General features: G+C 37.3%; 3 protein-coding genes across 3 annotated transcripts; all 3 read right to left on the minus strand.

Moving 5' to 3' along the window:
- Positions 1 to 3,831: 3,831 nt before the first annotated feature.
- On the minus strand, positions 3,832 to 6,520 carry LOC108831383 (uncharacterized). The gene is made up of 3 exons (XM_018604932.2): positions 5,887 to 6,520; positions 5,457 to 5,611; positions 3,832 to 5,363 (listed from the first exon to the last, which is right to left on the minus strand). Exons 2-3 carry the CDS (start codon positions 5,602 to 5,604, stop codon positions 4,234 to 4,236), a joined length of 1,278 nt encoding a protein of 425 aa, XP_018460434.1. The 5' UTR covers positions 5,605 to 5,611; positions 5,887 to 6,520; the 3' UTR covers positions 3,832 to 4,233.
- A 704-nt stretch (positions 6,521 to 7,224) lies between these two features.
- Positions 7,225 to 11,045, minus strand: LOC108831376 (beta-glucosidase 40). Its single transcript, XM_056992186.1, has 11 exons — positions 10,799 to 11,045; positions 9,872 to 9,997; positions 9,690 to 9,765; positions 9,402 to 9,473; positions 9,098 to 9,185; positions 8,742 to 8,997; positions 8,311 to 8,426; positions 8,002 to 8,225; positions 7,876 to 7,907; positions 7,697 to 7,799; positions 7,225 to 7,600 (listed from the first exon to the last, which is right to left on the minus strand). The coding sequence occupies exons 1-11, from the start codon at positions 10,955 to 10,957 to the stop codon at positions 7,314 to 7,316; spliced, it is 1,539 nt and encodes a 512-aa protein (XP_056848166.1). The 5' UTR covers positions 10,958 to 11,045; the 3' UTR covers positions 7,225 to 7,313.
- A 2,078-nt stretch (positions 11,046 to 13,123) lies between these two features.
- LOC130494744 (uncharacterized) lies at positions 13,124 to 19,963 on the minus strand. The gene is made up of 5 exons (XM_056991661.1): positions 19,827 to 19,963; positions 19,371 to 19,522; positions 19,152 to 19,261; positions 18,883 to 19,025; positions 13,124 to 13,345 (listed from the first exon to the last, which is right to left on the minus strand). The coding sequence occupies exons 2-5, from the start codon at positions 19,504 to 19,506 to the stop codon at positions 13,303 to 13,305; spliced, it is 432 nt and encodes a 143-aa protein (XP_056847641.1). The 5' UTR covers positions 19,507 to 19,522; positions 19,827 to 19,963; the 3' UTR covers positions 13,124 to 13,302.
- Positions 19,964 to 20,534: the final 571 nt, after the last annotated feature.

The raw sequence follows: 20,534 nt of genomic DNA on the forward strand, positions 1-20,534 counted from the left end.
GATTATGTCATCAACATATAAGAGAAGATATGCCTTGCGCAAGCCATTGTTGTATATGAACAGGGACGCGTCAGAGTTGCTGCATCTGAAACCCATAGATGTGACAAAATTAGCAAACCGAGAATTCCAGGCTCTAGGAGCTTGCTTTAAACCATATAGAGCCTTGCGTAGTTTGCAAACATGATTAGGATACTGAGAGTTGACAAATCCAGGAGGTTGATTCATGTAAATGGTTTCGTCTAACTCGCCATGAAGAAAGGCATTTTTGACGTCAAGCTGATGAATTGGCCAATCTCTAGCAAGGCTGACATCAAGAACGGCTCGGATAGTAGCTGGTTTCACGACCGGTGCAAATGTGTCTGTGTAGTCAATACCCTCCTCTTGTGACTTTCCATTAGCAACGAGTCGTGCCCTGTGTCGCTTAGGCTTGCCTTCTGCATCAAGCTTATGCTTATACAACCACAAACAAGTAATGACATTAGCGTTAGAAGGCCTTGGAACAAGATCCCAAGTCTTAGCCTTATCAAAAGCATCAATTTCTACAGTCATTGCAGGTGTCCAATTAGGATCTTGTAAAGCTTTTAAGTGACTAGTGGGCAAGGGTGAAACAGAAGAAAGAAGAGAAAACTGTTTCTTTGATTTCAAGACACCTGATTTACTGCGAGTTTGCATAGAGTGACGTTGAGGCTGGTTAGGGCAAGGTGGAAATGTGTTTGGCAGAGAAGCTGCTGCAGCAGGGGCCGCAGGAGGAGATGAACCTTCCAGAATTGATTTGAACATGGGAGAAGGTTCGCTATCGGCTCCAAGAAATTGATAAGTTGCAGCAGAGCCTTTTAGAGTAGCTGCAGGGAAGATAGACTCATCAAAATAAACATGTCTAGAGATTATGATCTTTCTCGATTTAAGATCCAAACACCGATAACCCTTATGATTTGTAGGATATCCAAGAAAAAGACATGGGGTGGATCTAGGAGCAAGTTTATGAAGATAAGAATGATTTAAATTTGGAAAACAAAGACACCCAAATACCTTTAGATGATCATAGGTAGGGGGTTTGTGAAAGAGAAGAGTAAAAGGAATTTGGCTCTTTATAGCGACAGACGGAAGAATGTTCAGGATGTGCACAGCGACATGTAAGGCTTCGACCCAATACGTAGGCGCCATGTGAGCCTGAAAGAGCAGGGATCGGATGGCATTGTTGATGGTTCTGATCATCCTCTCTGCTTTGCCATTTTGCTGAGATGTATGAGGACATGAGAACCTTAACGTGATCCCTTTATCTCCACAGAAGTCATGAAAGTGGTTGTTGTCATATTCGCCGCCGTTATCGCACTGCACATCCTGAATTCTAGTGTGAAAATGGTTTTCTACATAGTTAGAGAAGTGTTTGAACTTAGAGAAAACCTCACTCTTCCGCCTGAGAGGATACACCCATAAAAAGTGAGTGTGATCATCAAGAAAGAAAACATAATATCGGATGTTAGTAGGAGAAATGATTGGAGAAGTCCAGACATCCGAATGTATTAACTCAAAGGGTTTTGAAGCATAAGAATTTGAATCCCTGAAAGGTAACTTTATTTGTTTGCCCAATTGACAAGCCTTGCAAGAAGAAGCAAGTTTGTCTTTATTACAAGAGATAGAATTTGAAAAAGCCAAAGAACGCAAAGAAGAATTATTAATGTGCGCAAGTCTTTTGTGCCACAGGTCCGGTGAGAAAGACAGCAAAGCGGAAGATGGAGGTGATGGTGTTGTATGAGATGATGGGAGAGAGTAAAGATCACCGGAACTGTTACTGCGCAGAAGAACCACCTGAGTGTGAAGGTCCTTCACAGAAAAACCAAAAGGGTCAAACTCAACTGAACAAAAATTATCTCTTGTGAACTTTCTAACCGAAATGAGATTTTTGACAATATTAGGAGCAATAAGAATTCGGTTCAGAGATAAAGGTTTAGATGAAGTTTGAAGTAAAGTGTTTCCTGAGGCAAGAACTGGAATACGAGCACCGTTACCTACAATGACTGATTGATTAATACTTTTGTTAAGACCAGACTGAAGGATACCTGGATCCGCAGCAAGATGACTTGTCGCACCCGAGTCCATATACCAATCACCCGTAGACTGATCTTGAAGCGTCATTGTATTGAAGGCATGAGCAAAGTCTGTAGTTGGCTGGATTGGCATCATTGCAAGATTAGCCTGATGATTGGGACGTGGAGGAGCTTGAGTGTTCTGCTGAGGCGTAAAGGGAGGCCAGTACGGGGAACGTTGCTGCCATTGAGGATACGGTGATTGCCAGTACTGAGGTGGAGGCCAGTTGTTGTAGTAGTGACGACTGTTGTTGTATCGACCACGTCCTCTGTTTCCACGACGACCTCCACGATTGTTATTGTAGTTGTTGTGTTGTCTCTGTTGCTGAGGTTGTGGTTTCTGTTCTTGCTCTTCTGTGACTGCGAGAACGGTGGAAGATGAAGGAGTGTCTTTATGCGTAGCAGTGGTTTTGTTGAGTTTAAGAACTCGTTTTTCTTCCATCTCTAACATGGACTGAGCCGCATCAAAAGTGGAGAATGGTTCACGATGTTTGATGACATTGAGAATGTTATCAAAGCGGTCATTGAGTCCATTGAGCATGTACATCACCAGTGTACGATCAGCAACGGGAGCTTCTAGATTGGCAAGAAGATCAGAGTAGAATTTGAGCTTTTGACAGTATTCTTGAATTGTCATGTCGCCTATCTCCAACGTACGAAGGTCATTGTCGATCTGTATGGCTCTCGCTTCTTTGTTATTGCGAAATTGATTCTCAATACGTAACCATATGTCTCGTGCCGTACCGCCTGGTCTGAACGAACTGCGAAAGAGCTTCTCAGCCAGGGTACCATAGAGCCAGAGCTTCACGAGACTATCTTTCTTGTGCCAAGGAGCATCGGCTGCGTTTTCAGGAGTAGAGGTACCATCAATATGCCCGAGAACATCAAAAGCGAGACAGTGAGTTTGGAGCAGCTCACGCCAGGCGTCATAGTTGTGATCCTCTAGATCCAATATGACTGGGATATGATTTTTGATGTTAGTAACTCCAAAGGCCCTGTCAACGTGTGCAGGAGGTGCAGCCATGATTACGAAGCAGAGAAGAAAAGAAAAAAAAAATAGTAATACGAGAAAACGTGAAGTGAAGGTAAGAAGAAAGAAAGAAGAACGACGTGAAGAGAAAATTGGTTCAGGAGCGATCAAGCTCTGATACCATGAAAGTTCATGAAATTCCCTTGAGGGATACGATCTTATTCACATGCTTTAAATAGCCAAGTTGGTTACAGAATATCAGGAGAATATACTGATACAAAATCTAAACTATACAAGATTTTATATTAACAGAATATCTACATTCTATCACTCAACACAACACACACGCTTTTGGATGTTCAATTCATAGACAGAAAAGCCTGGGACGGTTTAGATCTTTTTTGGCGACTCACTTACAAACCAAATCTTGAAATTGCAATAATCCGCACAAAGTTTTAACTTATTAGAGATTTGTTTCCTTCATTAATATAAATCTTGTAGAATTTTACCAAACAAAAATTTTAAAAATCTTGTAGCACAGTGAACTTGAATTAGTACTATTAGGTTATGGTATAACAAACCATGGGGCCCAAACAGAGACTTCTCGGCGTCCAAAACAAACAAACAAACAAAGGCTTGCCCTTAACAGTTGTCCTCTGTGCCACATATTCTGTGATTCTAAAGCAAACAAACTTTGGCATTGTCAAAGCTTTGTTTGTAAAATAAATTTAAGACTTGTTGATCTTCTCAGTTTTCAAACAAATGCAAAGACAAACCCAAAATCGTTTCATTTGTTTTCTCTCTTTATATGTTTTCCTCTTTAATCATACAAAATAAAATAAGATCCTAAATGCAAATCAGAGAGATTCTGACAATTTTCTAGGTAAAGAATATTGAGAAAGAGGGTCCCAAGAAAAGTGAAACAACAGCCCCATTCACAAGGGTTCCACATGACCAAATTCATATTCTTATAAACTCTCTACACTTTTTAATAGGAACATTTGGAGGACCCCATAACCCCACCTAGCATTCTGCAAGTTGTCGAAACGTGATGTTGCTTCCTCACTTGTTTCTTGCCTTGTTTTCCCATGAGGATCCATAGCCAAATATATGTCATCCATGATGCTCCCGGTTCGTTGAAGACCTTTGCCATTATTTTCTTGAAACATTCGGATCCTACACTCCTCCAACTTTCTTCTGTTCATCTCCAAGACCACTCTCTTCTTTATTTGCACAGTTCTTCCAGCCGGAGTTCACAGCATCATGTGGAAGCTCAAAGGTCGTGTATGAGTCATCTTCCACGTTGAATCTCTCCTCATTGCACCCGGAAAACATACTCATATGTTCATTTGTTGCATCCATCTTGTGCTCATCACACAGTCTGGTATCATCTTCATCATTGTCACTAATACTGGCATCTTCTTCACCTTCTTCTTGATGGAGTGGATGCACTCTCTCATTGAATTTTTCAGTCCCTTCATGAAGAGGAGATTCGACAGCAGAGTCATCTTCTTCGACATATTGAGTACCCAAAGGTCGTCCTCCATATCCTCCATGCCATTCATCATCGTCACTATCAATGTCCAATATCATGGACCTATTCTGGGTGGCCCTTCTTCTAAGAACAAAAACGTTAAAGTAGTAGCTAACAATCTCTTGGTTGGTTCGGGACAAAAACGCAGCTTCCAAGTGCTTCCAAAAGTTCCGACCTAACGTCACAGGATTGGAATAAACAACCTCATGAAAAAGTAACGCATCTTCATCGCTCCAGCTCTGCGCAACCTCTTCTCCCATATCACAGAAGCCTAGGTCTCTGAATTTCTCACATCCAAGCACCTTAACCACTGCTTCTCTAGCTTCTTTGACGTGCTGGCGCACACACCTTATAGAATCCTTGTCCTGGCAGACACACAACTCTCTACCTTTCCCTGCTATGTCATCCATATTCTGTGCCGGCATGGGAATAACACAAGTACCAGTGCCTAACGGTTCTAGGTTCCCATTCAGACTACCTTCCCATTCAGGAATCATGGCTTGATGATCTGGTCCAATGGGCACTTGCTTTCTAGCAGGTTGATCCAAGAGGAAAGAATAGAAGGACTCAACAGGAGCAAACATTCTTGGAGGTACAAGACCGAGCTCAAAATACTCTGAAGAATGAGGAGAGTGACTTGCATCTTCGCCGTGGTAATCTTCTATGACCCGATCAAAACAGCCTTCCATGTCAAGACCCGGGTAAACAAAACCTGACTCTTCATCAAAGGTCTTTTCACCTCCTTCGTGTTTCAAAAGATCTCCTTCGTCCACTATTGTCGATAAACCCATTCAAAAGAAAAAGATTCAATCACATAGCAGACATTGATCATTTTGACAAACAACATTCGTGAGTTAATATTTACCCGTGGCAAGAGGTTTCTGCAAAACAGCAGCATGGCGTGGAGTAGTTTCTTCAAACTGCGTTGACTTGTCACTAAAGCCAAGCTGTCTAGAATGTTTAAACGGGAGCTCAAGAAACTTGGTGTCATCTAAAGGGCGTTTGAATCCCATTTCCAACCTAATAAGAAAAAAAAACACAAGAGAACAACTCGATAAGAATCTCCTCACAGTTGTGAAGAAAATGCATGCAAGAGACCTTATAAAGTTATAATAAACCATAATGTAAAGACACCTAACTGTATAAGTTCCTCTAAGGACACTAACTACACTGTTTATGCTACTTAAACTGACATGCAACACAACAAAGAACCAGTTCAATAACAAAAACTGACAAATGTAGTAATGTTAAGAATAAAATAGTTCAGACAAGAACAAATGGTGTGTATTATTTACCTCTGTAAAAGGGATAGTTCAAGCAAACTTCACACCAAACTAAAAACGTTCACCGGAAGAACCAGAGAGTATAAAGAATCTTAACCGTTCAGAAGCTTAAGCTAGAAAAAAAAAATCCCCAAATTAGAAGAAAACCCTAACCCTAGATTCCGGCCTACCCAAAAATCAACCAAATCAAGAGTGGAATAGATAAGAATTGACCAAATACATACGAATCAATAGAAAGCCCTTTGATAATTTACAGATCTGGCAAGACCTGGGATAGATCGGAAAATAAGAACCCTAGATCTCAATTGGGGACCAAAAAGGTGAAATTGACATCAAAATTAAAAAGAGGTGTTGATGAAAATCGATTCAATAGCAAAAGAAAACGATGGATCGAGAAATTGTACGACGTGTGAGGAGATCGACAACCCTAACCCTAGATCTTTCTTGAGAGACGAAATATATAAATAACTGGTATCAATCGAAAGAGGGAGACGTGAATTAGATGAATCTATAGATTAATTGGAAGAAAAAAAATATCCCAGAAAAAACGAAATCGAGATATGGATTACGTAGAAAAATTTGGGGAAGAACACGAAAGAAGATAAAAGGTGGATACGGTTCGTGCTATTATTCGGGTTGACCCTTAAAAAATCCCTGAATGTTAGCTCGACCTCGTAATTTAAGACCAACACGCTTTTCTAGCTAAGTCCTTACTATTTTCTAATTTGACACTTTATTCCTTGTTTTCTCATCTCTTACAATTAAACCCAAACTGCAGAACATAAAAACACAAAATTTGTAATATTTTGGAGAGGATTCTGTCTTAGTTCTTATCGTGTTAACCATATCAATTTAGAGAGGATTCTGTCCTAGTTCTAATTTGACACTTTTCTAGCTAAGGCCTTACTACTTTCTACATTTTACACTTTATTCCTTATTTCCTCCTCACTTGCTACTATTAAACCCAAATTGCAGAACACATCATAAAATTTGTTATCTTTTGGAGAGGATTCTATCATAGTTCTTATCATGTTAACCATATATCAATTTAGAGAAATGTTATTTTGTATCATTGCTCAGCTTAAGACGTTACAAAAAAATATTTTACAACTCAGTACTATATATTATATAAGAAATACATTGTTTCTCAAAGTTCATACATGCAAGTGGTGCATTCAATTTTCAATCTTATTTAGTTCATGTGAATTGAGTTGAGACCGTTAATTTTTACTGTGAAAATTTATATATAATAATACCCCTATGTTCAAGGGTTTTTGTCATAAGATTTATTATTTATATATGCTAACACTTCAAACTGAAACTCTGTCAATGACAACTACCTTTCACTGATTTTGTTGTGCTTATAGTATCTCTTTTTAAATCCAAATCCATAACTTAACATTAAGTTTTTTATAGATTAACCGAAACCAATTAGGAAGTCAAGAAGTAGAGTTCAAGAAAGAAGTGAACCAATAGACAGAGTCCTTAGGGTATCTCTTAAGCTTGTCTCCGTAATCAACGAAGTAGAGACCAAATCTTGAACTATAACCTGCAGCCCATTCCCAATTATCCAATAGCGACCACACGAAGTACCCTTTCACATTGCAACCATCCTCTTTAATAGCAGCTTGTAAGCTCGAAAGATAATCATGATGGTATCTGATTCTCTTTGCATCTTTAAGAGTTTCTTTCCTTGGGATCAGAATGCTGTTTGAATCGTCCATTCCTACACACACATGCACACAATCATCATCGTAAACTCTCTATTTCTTGTGGATTTAAAAGGGTTATTATTATATTATAACGGATCGTGTGTGTTTACCATTTTCAGTGATAAAGACTGGAGGGTTTCCATATTTATGCTTGACGTAATTCATCAAGCTTCTCATGCCACTAGGCACTATGTACAACCATATCGAACTGGCCTATCGACAACAAAAACATAACAACGGTTTAAATGTATATAACTTATTGGAGTTAATAGTATTTTTTTTTTCTTACCCTATCTCCTATTGCGCTTAAACCCTTAAAAGCTGAAATTCAAAACAGAGATTATCAATAAAGTGATGTATACTCATAAGTCATAACTACGGTTTAAGTGAGAGTAAAGTGTGTGGTTTTTCTTACGTAGAGTGACGGTTCCAGAATCAGAAATAGCATCGTGTAGGAGAGTGCCAATGAGATTAGTGGCATTGTTTCTTGCGTAGTACGTTGTGTAATGATTAATCCCTACAAAATCTAGGGAACCCTTTATTAGAGCAGATTGAGATTCCGTGAACACTGGCAATCTGCTTCCGACTCTGCTTCTCATCGAACTCGGGTAATCCCCAAACATCAACGGATCCAAAAACCTAAACATCGTATCAAGATACATCACTTTCTAATAAGAAAAGGTGGTTATGTAATGGAATGATATTAAAACTCGTTGAAAATTACCAGCCAAGTTGAAAGTCTTGAGCTCTTTGTGCAGCTTCAATGTCCTCTCTCTTGTTTGACTCCGGTTCATACCAGATTACATCAAACGCTATCCCTAATGAACCTCCTTGCTTTGCCTGTCATAAGTATACATCAGAACTGTATATATATTTTAAATTTTATATTCCTTCTGTTTCATAATAGATGATGTTATTCTTTTTGCACAAAGATTAAGAACTTTATTTTTCTTTTAAAATAACTTTTAAAAATATATCCACCAATTATGAAAATGACTGCGAAATCTAATTGGTTACACAGTTTTCAGTAAAGTTAAAAATAATATAAAATATTAAAACATCATATATTTTGAAACAACAAATATCTCCTAAAACATCATCTAATATGAAACGGAGGGAGTATAACATAACGTTTTCAATGTGGTGTTGACTTACCTTGTACTTTTTCCTGTAGATATCTGATACGGTGGCGTGAGTTAGAATAACATTGTGACCAACGATGTAAGGCTCGGTAGATGAGTTTCCGGAGCGACAAGTGAGCTGAAAAAGAATAGAGCAACGGCCTGGAGCTTGTAGACCAACGTCATAGCCTTGTATAGAGAATGTGTGTGGCTCGTTGAACGTGATCCAATGCTTCACTCTATCTCCAAATCTCTGGAAACAAACCTCTGCATAAGCTGCAAAATCATTTCTGCCAAAAAACATGATATAGCCTTTAATCTTTTGAAATTCATTTCTGTCTAGTTAATAGTTTTATTAAATGTCTATATCGCCTTTTGTATGGATTGTACATGATTTGTGGGTTTAGCCAACCGAGGTATTGATCATGGAGTGCCTGAGGAAGGTCCCAATGGTACAACGTCACATACGGCTCGATCCCTACAATTGTTTCGTTATAGTATACATGTGAAACTCAACCAACAATAATTTATAAAAAAAAATCAAATGAATGTAAAATTTATGCAATCAAGAACCTCTACATCAACTGTGCATCTATTGTTGATTTGTGTAATAAGTAAAAAATAAATAAAAATCAAGAAAATCAACCAGCACTAATTTCAATAAACGCCATATTCAGTGATTGATGTTCACTACCTTTAGCAAGTAAAGCATTTATGAGTTTGTTGTAGTGATCGATTCCGGCCTCGTTTATTTGTCCCACACCATCTGTAAACAACACAATATCATTCTCTCTTTTTTTATAACATCACATAATATCATTCTTATAATCTTATTAATCCATCAAAAAGCCATATCAAATTTAAAAAATATTGTAGTACTAATTAGTATCTTTAGTTTACCCATTCAAAACAAAAAGGATCATTCATCTATTCAATCTATAAACTATATAAAATATTTATGAAATAAATGTATGAAACATACTTGGAAAAATGCGAGCCCACGAAATGGAAAACCTGTAAGCGTCCATTCCCATATTCTTCATGAGTTGTACATCTTCCTGCCGTCACCATTTTGTAATTTCAGTTAAATCATTACTTCGTGTACTTTTTTAAGGAATTGTATATGCATTGACAATTTATTTGGTTTATATAAATGGGGTTTACCTCGTACCGGTGGTACTGATCAACAGCAACATCGGCGTTGCTAAAATCTGCGATTTTACCAAAAGTGTGGGAGAAGGTGTCCCATATAGTAGGACCTCTTCCATCTTCCTTTACTGCTCCCTCATGCTGCGCCAAATATTGATTTCTTTGATTATTTTTGTTATAAGGCTCGGTCCACTACTATTTTCATTTTTATTATGTACTAACGTTTTTAAAAAGTAATTGAAACATAAGTTGTGTGTGCTTGGTTAGGTGAGAGGCATCCCGAGAAAGCTATACTTCATATGATTTTGTGTGACTTAATTTGGGCTGGAATTGAGAAGAAGAGAAAAGAGAAAGGTTAATGGGTAAATTGTGAAAATGTGTAAAAGAAAAGGTCGTTGTTTGAAAAGACCTAGAGTTGTGTAAAAAAAAAAACAGAACCCACAGGAAAGGGACGAGGATGAATTGGATGCCCGTGATTCATGAATGGTATGTGGCCATATTTGTTTGTATATCGAGTTATATGGACCATATTTCAAGATATTGTTTAAATATAAATACAATGAACGTATAATCATATATAAAAAATATCATATTGTAGTAGTATGATGATGACAAAGAAAATATTACCATGAATTTACAGAGGTAGCTTAAGTGTTTCAAGATATATTAAAGTACTTTGTCTTCATTAGTGTTAGATAAAAAATGGTTTAGTATTGTGTTACCAACTACAAAAATATATATGTCGACGTATTTTTTTTATGTTTTTGTTGCTACTGAAAAAACAAAAACATATCTCATGGGGAACGTATATGTTCTGATGTGGCCTAATTTTTGGTCGTGAATAATATTGCTTTCAGATTCCATTAAAAGGAAACGATTAAAAACAAATGAATCCTAAAATAAAATAGGAAAAAGAGAGGGAGAGTGGAGAGGAGAGGGGACCTGAAAAGCAGAAGAAGCAGTTCCGAAGACAAATCCTTTTGGGAAACTGCCTCTGGAAATTTCCTCAGCACATATGCATGTCTTATCCATCGTCACCATCATCACAATTATGGTCATCGTCACCATGGTTAATCTTCTTGGAGCCATCTCTTTGTTCATCTTTTCGTCTCCAGTTTCGATGCATATATCTTTTGTGGTGATCGCAGGAAGATAGAAGTGAGAGATACGAAACAAGGAGAATAAAGAAGAGTGCGAGTGGGAAAAAACAAAGCTATGAAAGGGGTGCTATAAATAGGAAAGTGGGAAATGTAGGATATACGAAATCTTCGGCTTTGTAAAAAAAAGATATGAAATCTTCGGATCAGATGCTAATTATTAATTAAACAAATATAAATATATTATAATAACTGTTGCTGAGAAAAGAAAATGAAAGATATATATAAAAATAGACCTACAAAAATGAATAGTGAATTATTCTTTTTTTTTGTGATGAAAGTGAATTATTCTTTTATGTTATATATAGAACTAGTTATATGGATAAAGTTGATTTTAAAGTTGGATGAAATCATATTCTGTTATAAGGAAAATATCTAGCAACATAAGTATACTTCACTAAATTTATATGTTTTGTTTTTATCTATGTGATATTTTGCATCTCTTTTTACTATTTTTGCTATTTTTCCTGGATAAGATCTTACATGGTATTGACAAAAAAAAGATCTTACATGGTAAGATATCTAATACAGGAACGAGACTTGTGGTAAGTAGCAGTAGACAGACTTAACACGCTAACACATTTTAGGTTCGATTCTTTTAGTATACGAAACTAAATTACATTATTCTATCTAATATGAATCAATACTATTAATTTTCCACCTTGACCAGTTAATAAAAGTGCAGTCCAACTAATTGTTTTCAGTTATCGATACATAAAAAATACTAACTGCATATAAGTTACATATTATCGATGTAACCACCACTTCAGCATAATAATAGACCTGGACCAATCAAATTATGTTTACTTCTTCGTAATAATCACACCACTGCATCAAATTAATTATTAATATTATAATGTAACCACCATTTTTTTTTCGATATATACTTAAGGTTTCTGTCATCTTTTATTTGGTATCTAATTACATGGCCAATATCTAATTAAAATTCTAAGTATGTTTTAGATGTGTGTTTGATATTATTATTAAAGTATTATTTATAAATATATTTTACGGGTTTTAATTTAACCGGTTTTAAATAGGTTATTCAATTAAAAATATTTTAAATGTGATTTTAGCTAAAGTTAGTGAATACCATATTAATACATTTACATATATATATATACATCTTTTTCAAACATTTTTTAAAAAGTGTTGTTTGGTTTACGGTACAAATTGGTTTGAATATTGATTTTCGGATATAACATTTTAAGAACTGTTTCAAATATATATGACAGATCTAATAGAGTGTGAGATTTTGAATTTCGGAACAATTCCGAATTGAATTTTTTTGGTACAAATATTTTTGACTAATTATGTTAGGTAACTACTGAAAATATATAATATATTGCACTTAAAAATAAATTTTAAAAAATAATTACTGTAATACATATGACATAAGTGTATAATTATGTAACTGGACATATTTATTGTATTTACCAAAAATTGTATTAAATTAAATTAATATCAAACAGAAATATGATTACGAAAATTAGCACATATATATTAAAAAATTCAAAAAAAACGAAAGATATACCCGCCCTTTTAAGAGCGGGTCAAAATCTAGTATAAATTAATGTTTTAAGACTCATTTGAATGTTATAAAAAAAAGGGAAATATCTGATACAGTTAATTTTTTTCAAAAAAAAAAAGATATCTAATACAGTAAATAGAAAAGGAGCGAGTAGCAATTATGTGGATGAAAATTAATTCGCACTTGCGTTTGCGTCTGTGGCCCATCGAATTATTGATTCTACACACTATCATTACATATATGCGTTTGTTAGCTTCACACTAATGAGTCAACGACCTCCAGGACCCTCATTATATTTTTTGAATCCTCACCAGATGCAATTAGTCTTTACCCATTTACACATGTGTTCACATTCCTATCCGTTTGTGTAGCTAACACATGTGTTCACATTCCTGTGCTACAACGTTTATGGTCAACGTACGAGCTAGATATACAAGCTCTACCGACTATCGGTGGACTATTTCTATTCAGATAGGTAAGAATATGATCACTCTTCCAACAAATAGACGAGCTAGATATATAGCCTCTCAGAATCAGTTCAGAGATGAGCGTTTACTTATGCAGAAATAAACACTTAAATGAATCTCACAGCCTTCAGGAATTCATTATTCAAAACAACAGAGAAGATTCGTTAACAACTTGTAGCAAACATTTTGGCCAGAACAACAAAGGCTGTGTGTTTTTATATATAGGTTACAGTAACAACTAGCAAGTGACATCCACAAGACTAGACCAGAGCAGAACAGAGATGTAATCTGTCAGTTTTTCCTTCCTTCCGACAAGATGATGTGGTATCCGTGCCTGCAATCACATCATAATCAGATTCAGCATCTACTAAAGGAAGCCAACAACAACAAAAAAAACTCAGAATGAGAGTGAAGAAAGTAGAGAGAGGAAGTTAGTAGTCATAATGTATTTGGAAGGTACAAGTGGAAAAAAAAAACCCTCCTTTAGAAACGCACCGTTTTGGTCTCATAGGCGATTTTGGTGATTCTGAAGGCGATATCGAGATTTCGATCTCCGCTGTGGATGGAGGCAGCTGAGGAAGCTCCGATGGAGGTTCCGGTGGTTCAGGTGGTTCAGGTTCAGTCGGGGGCTCAGTCGGTGGTTCAGTCGGGGGATCAGTCGGTGGTTCAGTCGGGGAATCAGTCGGTGGTTCAGCAGGGAGATCAGTTGGGGGTTCAGTCGGGGGTTCAGTCGGGGAATCAGTCGGGGGTTCAGACGGTGGTTCAGTCGGGAATTCAATCGGATCGAACATGGGTGGCAGTGGCGCAACAAAAAAAACAAAGTTTGAAGAAATATGATCTAGAGATATCGACATCGGATGGGAAGAAATCGGTGATGGTTCCGGCGGAAATCACTGAGAAATCCAATCCACTCTGGGGGGACTTCGTGATTGCAAGGTTTCTGGAAACAGCACCTCATATTGCGAAGGTCCATATGATAATAAACAAGATCTGGTTGTTTGGAGAAAAATCACAAAAGATGGAAGTTTATGTGATTGATGAGAAAACGATGAGGATAAGAATAGTGAATGAGAAGATAAGAGAGAAGGTTGTGAGAAGGGGGATGTGGAATATAGCAGGAGTTCCGATGGTGGTATCAAAATGGTCTCCTGAAGTTGATGATGAGGATGCAAATCTGATTCCGTTATGGGTTCACCTCACAAATGTTCCCATGAGCATGTATTCTTGGGAGGGCTTAAGTTTCATGACAAGTGCAGTGGGAGCTCCGGATCACCTTCATCCAGACACAATTGCTTGCTCAAATTTTGATATAGCAAAGGTGTTTGTTAAGGCAGATCTCTCTAAAGAGCCTCCAAAGCAGATTGATTTCACTATCAAAGGAGAAGTAGTCACGATTCACTACACATATCCATGGCTTCCTCCAAGATGTGTAAAGTGTGATCGCTGGGGACATTATGAGACTTTTTGTAAAGGAAGAAATAAGGGAGCTTCTGAGGATACTAAAATTGATGAGGTAAAGAGTGATGAGTTTGTTGAGGTAAATAAGCAGACTGAAGAGATGGGGAAAACAGAGATCAAGGAGGGAGCAGGAAAGAGTAATGAGTTGGAAGGTGAAGATACGAGAAAGGAAGAAGACGGAAGTGATGAGAAGAATATGGGAAGTGATGATAAGAAGATAGGGGAATGGAAAAAAATTTCGGGTGAGAAAATGGGAAGAAGTAGAATAGTGCAACGCCTGCAATATGGCCAAGTAACTATTACTACTCCTTCTCGTTTTAATGCATTGAGAAACACGGATGAGAAGGGTGAGGAGTTGAATAAAGAAGATAAGGAAGTGTTGGATGTAGAAGATAATGAGGAGTTGGATGAAGAGGAGAGAGAAGAAGTACAAAGTGAGAAGGATGAAGATATTTATCAGAGCTTGGCAGAAGAAAGTATTGAAGATATAAGGAAGGGTAGAGCAAGACAAATTCTGCCAAGGCTATCAAAAACCAATCATCGAGTGGTAAATCCTGAAACCTTAAATCCTGCAAAGGATATGAAAAGGGGTTCCAGGAAGAATCATTCATGACGGGGTTTTTTTGGAATATAAGGGGCTTCAATAAGCCTGTCAAACATAGAGTAGTGAGAAACTGGGTGAGAGATCATTCCTTCTTGTTTGGCTGCCTTATTGAAACCAGAGTAAAGGAGAAAAAAGCTGAGAAGATTGTAGAGGAAGTTTTTAATGGTTGGAGTTTTATGGGGAATTATGAATATAACAGATTAGGAAGATTGTGGGTGGTTTGGAGACCTGAAGTACGGTTGACTCCTGTATACAAGAGTGCACAAGTCATTACATGTTCGATCTTATTGCCAGGAGAAAAAGAGGAGTTCTTCATTTCTTTCATTTATGCGCATAATACTATGGTGGAGAGGAAAGAGTTGTGGGAAGAGCTGAGTAGTCATGGGGAGGCACCAAGTTTTAAAAATAAAAAATGGATGTTGATGGGGGATTATAATGAGATTCTTAATGGAGAGGAACATTCGGGTTTTGAAGACGCACCGAGGGTGCCTATGGGGATGAGAGATTTTCAAGATGTAGTGGAGCAGTGCAAATTGACTGATTTGGGATATCAGGGGCCGATGCATACCTGGTGTAATAAAAGAGTGGATGGGTTGATTTGTAAGAAGCTTGACAGGGTTCTCATTAATGAAGAATGGCTCATGACTAGAGATGCTTATTGTGTTTTTGAATCGGGAGGATGCTCAGATCACTTAAGGTGCCGAATCCATTTTAAAAATGAGGAGAGCAGGAAACGGAAGCCTTTTAAGTTCACTAATGTCATTGCGAAAATGCCAGAGTTCATTTCTCTAATAGAAGATGCTTGGAAAGATTATGAAGCTCTCTATCTTTCTACTTCTGCTATGTTCATGCTTACCAAGCGTTTGAAAGCCCTCAAACAGCCTATTAGGGAGTTGAGCAAAATCAAATTAGGCAATCTATCAAAGCAGACAAGAGAAGCTTATCAAGATCTTTGCTCAAAACAACAGGAGACTATGGTAAACCCAACGGAAGAGAAGATTAGTGCTGAAAATGCTGCGTGGTCAAAGTGGCAGAGACTTGCTTTATTGGAGGAGGAGGTTTTAAAGCAAAGATCGAAGCTACATTGGCTTGATGTTGGAGATGGTAATAACAAGTTTTTCCACTGCTCAGCGAAGATTCGAGAGATTCGTAATGCTATTCATGAGATACAAAGAGAAGATGGATCAGTTGCTATCTCAGAGGAGGATATAAAAGCTGAGGCAGAGAGGTTTTTTGCAGAATTCATGAATTATAAACCTTTGGAGTATGAGGGTGCTTCGGTTGAGATGTTACAAGAGTTGCTGGGATTTCAGTGTAGTGAGATGGATTGCAGCAGTTTAGAAAGGGCAGTAACCAAAGAAGAAATAAAGGAAGTCTTGTTTCATATGCCGGGAAGCAAAGCTCCAGGGCCTGATGGCTTCACGACAGAATTCTTCAAAGAAGCTTGGAGTGTTATAGGTGAAGATGTCACAATAGCAATTCAATCTTTCTTTGACAAAGGATTTCTTCCAAAAGGCTTAAACTCAACGATACTAGCACTCATCCCAAAGAAGGTGGAAGCGAAGATGATGAAAGACTACAGGCCGATATCATGTTGTAATGTTCTCTATAAGGTAATCTCAAAGCTCATAGCGAATAGATTGAAAAAGATTTTACCTAAGTGCATTACCTTGAATCAGTCGGCATTCATAAGTGAAAGGTTGTTAATGGAGAATGTTTTGCTAGCAACGGAGATTGTTAAGGATTATCATAAGGAGGATATATCCCCTAGATGTGCTATGCAAATAGACATTTCTAAAGCATTTGATTCAGTTCAGTGGTCTTTCTTAATGAATGTGTTGAAAGCTTTGGGTCTGCCTAGTAGGTTCGTACACTGGATATACCTCTGCATATCTTCAGCTTCTTTTTCTGTACAAGTAAATTGTGAGCTCGCCGGATATTTCCAAAGTAAAAGGGGGCTTCGCCAAGGGTGTTCGTTATCCCCGTATCTCTTTGTGATCTGTATGAACGTGCTCTCTAAGATGTTGGATGAAGCGGTAGTGAAAGGAAGAATAGGCTACCACCCGAAATGCAAAAACATTGAGCTTACTCATTTATGTTTTGCTGATGATCTAATGATCTTTGCTGATGGTTCAAGACATTCTGTGGAGGGCATTCTCAAAGTATTTGAAGATTTTGATAAAATGAGTGGATTAAAGATCAGTAAGGAAAAGTCTGTTCTGTTTATGGCTGGTTCTGAGCAGAGAAATGAAGAAATTATGAGGCAGTTTCAGTTCGCGAATGGAAAGCTCCCTGTAAGATATCTTGGTCTTCCGCTTTTGACAAAACATATGACTGTCACTGATTTTCTTCCTTTGGTGGAGAAGATAAGGAAAAAGATTAGTACATGGACTGGAAGATTCCTCTCATTTGCAGGTAGATTACAATTAATCAACTCTGTAATAAGAAGTCTCACAAACTTCTGGATGGCAGCGTTTAGACTTCCCAGTGGATGTATCAAAGAGATTGAGAGGCTATGCTCTGCGTTTCTATGGTCTGGGCCAGATTTGAATAGCAAGAAAGCGAAAGTGTCGTGGGTGGATGTTTGTAAGACAAAGCAGGAAGGAGGCTTGGGTTTAAGACCACTGAAAGAAGTAAATACAGTTTGTGGCTTGAAACTTGTATGGAGAATTCTGTCTGCAAACTCACTCTGGGTTAGTTGGATAAAAGTTTATCTGATCAGGAAGGGTTCGATTTGGATGGTCAAGGAGAATACTCAAAAGGGTTCGTGGATGTGGAGGAAAATTCTAAAATGCAGAGATATAGCGAAGCTGTTCTATAAAGTGGATGTTCGAAATGGAGGTAAAACTTCTTTCTGGTTTGAATCTTGGAGCTCCCTGGGCATTCTGAAAGATATACTGCGCGAAGGTAGCTATATAGATATGGGCATACCTATATATGCGACAGTAGAGGATTGTATGAAGCACAGAAGAAGATCACATCGAGTTTCTATCCTTAATAGAGTGGAGGTGGAGATTGAGAGGATTAAAGAGAACAGATCGCTTGAAGAAGATGTGTCGTTATGGAAAACAGAGAAGGGGAAATATAAGAAGAAGTTTTCCACAAAAGAAACTTGGATGTGTATACGAGAAAGACATTTGCAATGCTATTGGCACCAAGCAGTCTGGTTCAAACATGCCACTCCAAAGTTTTCCTTTATCACCTGGCTAGCTATGCGTGGGAGATTAGCTACGGGGGAGAGGATGCAATACTGGAATGGAAACACAGATGTGAGTTGTATTCTTTGCAGGAATCCTTTGGAGACCTTGAGCCATTTATTTTTTGAGTGTCCTTATTCGACACAAGTGTGGGATAATTTGATGAGAGGGATACTTAAAGATCAACACGCGGTTGGATGGGAGAACATCACTCGCCTGATTACGGGTTCCTCAGTATGGAGTAAAGTGAAGCTCTACATTGTGCGTTACATGTTTCAAGCATCTATTCACACTATCTGGAGAGAACGAAACAGGCGCAGACATGGTGAAGTGGCGGTCTCTGCAGAGGTTACAATAAGGAGACTAGAGAAGCATATGCGCAATCAATTTACGGTGATAAGAAGAAGAGGAGACACAGATTATGAGAGGGGGATGGAGGAATGGTTTAGTAGAGAAACATGAGGAGTTTTTTTTTTTTTTTGTTTTGACTTTTTAAGAAGATTTCTCTTATTAAACAAAGGATACACTTAGTTGTAACAAAGGTCTTTTTTCTTTGAATAAAATTTAACATTCTATTCAAAAAAAAAAAAAAAAAAAAGTTAGTAGTCATACGTAGATTTGAAAGGTGCACTAGTGACACCAACAGGTGTGTTGAAGGCGACATCTTGGAAAGGACCAGCCATCTTTCCTCTTGGGAACCATCCAAGATCTCCTCCTTTTTTCCCTGATGGGCACTCCGAGTACTCTGCTGCAATCTGAGACAGTCCACGCAAAGATATAATGATAAGATTCCCCACCATTCATTAGACACACATGTAGCAAACCGAAAACTGAAACTCGCTGGTCTCTAAATATCAATGAACTATGAAATGGGTTGTCACCTTTGCAAACTCAGCAGGAGGAACCTTGTCTCCGTTGCTCAACCAGCCATCCTGCAACTTCTTGTATGCCTCGTTGATCTTCCCTTGCTTTTCGCACAAAACATGTCTCGCTGAAAACAAAACCATTATAGAATGTTGTTGACAATGGTATTCTACTACAAATGTCTCAAGTTGTACAAGACCAATAATATTAGAGACACATGAATTGAAAGAACAAACCTTTAACATAAGTGCATGTTCCTAGACCATCAGCAGCTTTCCCAGCTTTGCCTTTACCCTTGGAGGACGCTTCATCACTGCCACCACCAGCTTGCTTTCCCTTACCCTTCCCACCAGCTTTACCGTCTTTCCCCATATCTCCTTCCTAAACTCTGCAATAAAACAACAACACTTACTACCATCACACACGTCTTGTACCTAAACACATCTGAAACAAACACTAGAGATTCAATCTTATCGTGTCCAAAATGCAATTTGAATTGGAATCTTTACTCAACGCAGATCAAAATACTTCAAAAAGGAAGGACCTTTGAGGCATTAAATCAAACACTTAGTAAGCACAGATCAATCAAATTCAAAATGATTAGATTAAATACGAGGAAATATCTCAAAAGGGAACACAGAACCCATGTTCCCCATCGAAGGGACTATATGAGCAGAAGACCATGACTTTACCTTTGAGGTTCTTCCTCTTCTTTCAGATTGAACGATCGAGCAAAGAGTGAGCGAGAGAGATAGATGAAGATATATTCTCTTCTAATTATCTTTCTCGCGGAATATAACGGACCCACTTTATTGATGTGGGCTCGGCCCATTCGGAGAGATGAGAAAAATAGAACAATCAACTCTCCTTTTAGACCATTTAAGAAAATATTAAACTGTTGAACATAATGCAGTGACATTTTGAATAAAATGAGAAATCTATGTGGATTCAAACTTGAGTTGAATCGGTAAAAATAGATACCGTAAATTTTCAAAACAAATCAAATATTAAAAATAAATATTCGTTAAAATAGAAAATAATCATAAAATATCAAAATTTTGCCAAGCAGATATCTTCTAATCCGACAATATATAAAATATATGTATATCAAAATTATATTTAAAAGTTTAAATGTATAAATATAATTATTATTCTAATATATGATTTGAAAAATTATATTTACATTATTACTTATATAAAAGTATTATACAAAAAGAGAAAAAAATATGATAATTATAGTTGTTTCTTAAGTTTTGTGTTATTATAATCGTTACCTAAGTTTAACAAGTTTACAAAATATGTAGATTCACTACGTCTTTCGATTTTTATATTATATATCATGAAAAAAATATTTTACAAAACAAATTTGTATCAAAATTTTAAAGATTATTTGTATTAAT

This window comes from Raphanus sativus, chromosome 8, assembly GCF_000801105.2.
Source record: "Raphanus sativus cultivar WK10039 chromosome 8, ASM80110v3, whole genome shotgun sequence".
In the NCBI taxonomy this organism is placed as follows: Eukaryota; Viridiplantae; Streptophyta; class Magnoliopsida; order Brassicales; family Brassicaceae; genus Raphanus; species Raphanus sativus.

Excerpts from the sequence above, each read along its gene's own strand:
- LOC108831383 (XM_018604932.2), bottom strand. The coding sequence starts at position 5,604 with ATGGGATTCAAACGCCCTTTAGATGACACCAAGTTTCTTGAGCTCCCG. Across the intron at positions 5,364-5,456 it reads GCAGAAACCTCTTGCCACGG|TGGACGAAGGAGATCTTTTG; the intron begins GTAAATATTAAC and ends TATCGACAATAG.
- LOC108831376 (XM_056992186.1), bottom strand. The coding sequence starts at position 10,957 with ATGAACAAAGAGATGGCTCCAAGAAGATTAACCATGGTGACGATGACC. Across the intron at positions 9,766-9,871 it reads ATCAGTACCACCGGTACGAG|GAAGATGTACAACTCATGAA; the intron begins GTAAACCCCATT and ends TGGTGACGGCAG. Across the intron at positions 8,427-8,741 it reads TCTACAGGAAAAAGTACAAG|GCAAAGCAAGGAGGTTCATT; the intron begins GTAAGTCAACAC and ends TACTTATGACAG.
- LOC130494744 (XM_056991661.1), bottom strand. The coding sequence starts at position 19,506 with ATGGGGAAAGACGGTAAAGCTGGTGGGAAGGGTAAGGGAAAGCAAGCT. Across the intron at positions 19,026-19,151 it reads CTCCTGCTGAGTTTGCAAAG|ATTGCAGCAGAGTACTCGGA; the intron begins GTGACAACCCAT and ends GGACTGTCTCAG. Across the intron at positions 13,346-18,882 it reads AGTGCACCTTTCAAATCTAC|GCACGGATACCACATCATCT; the intron begins GTATGACTACTA and ends ATGTGATTGCAG.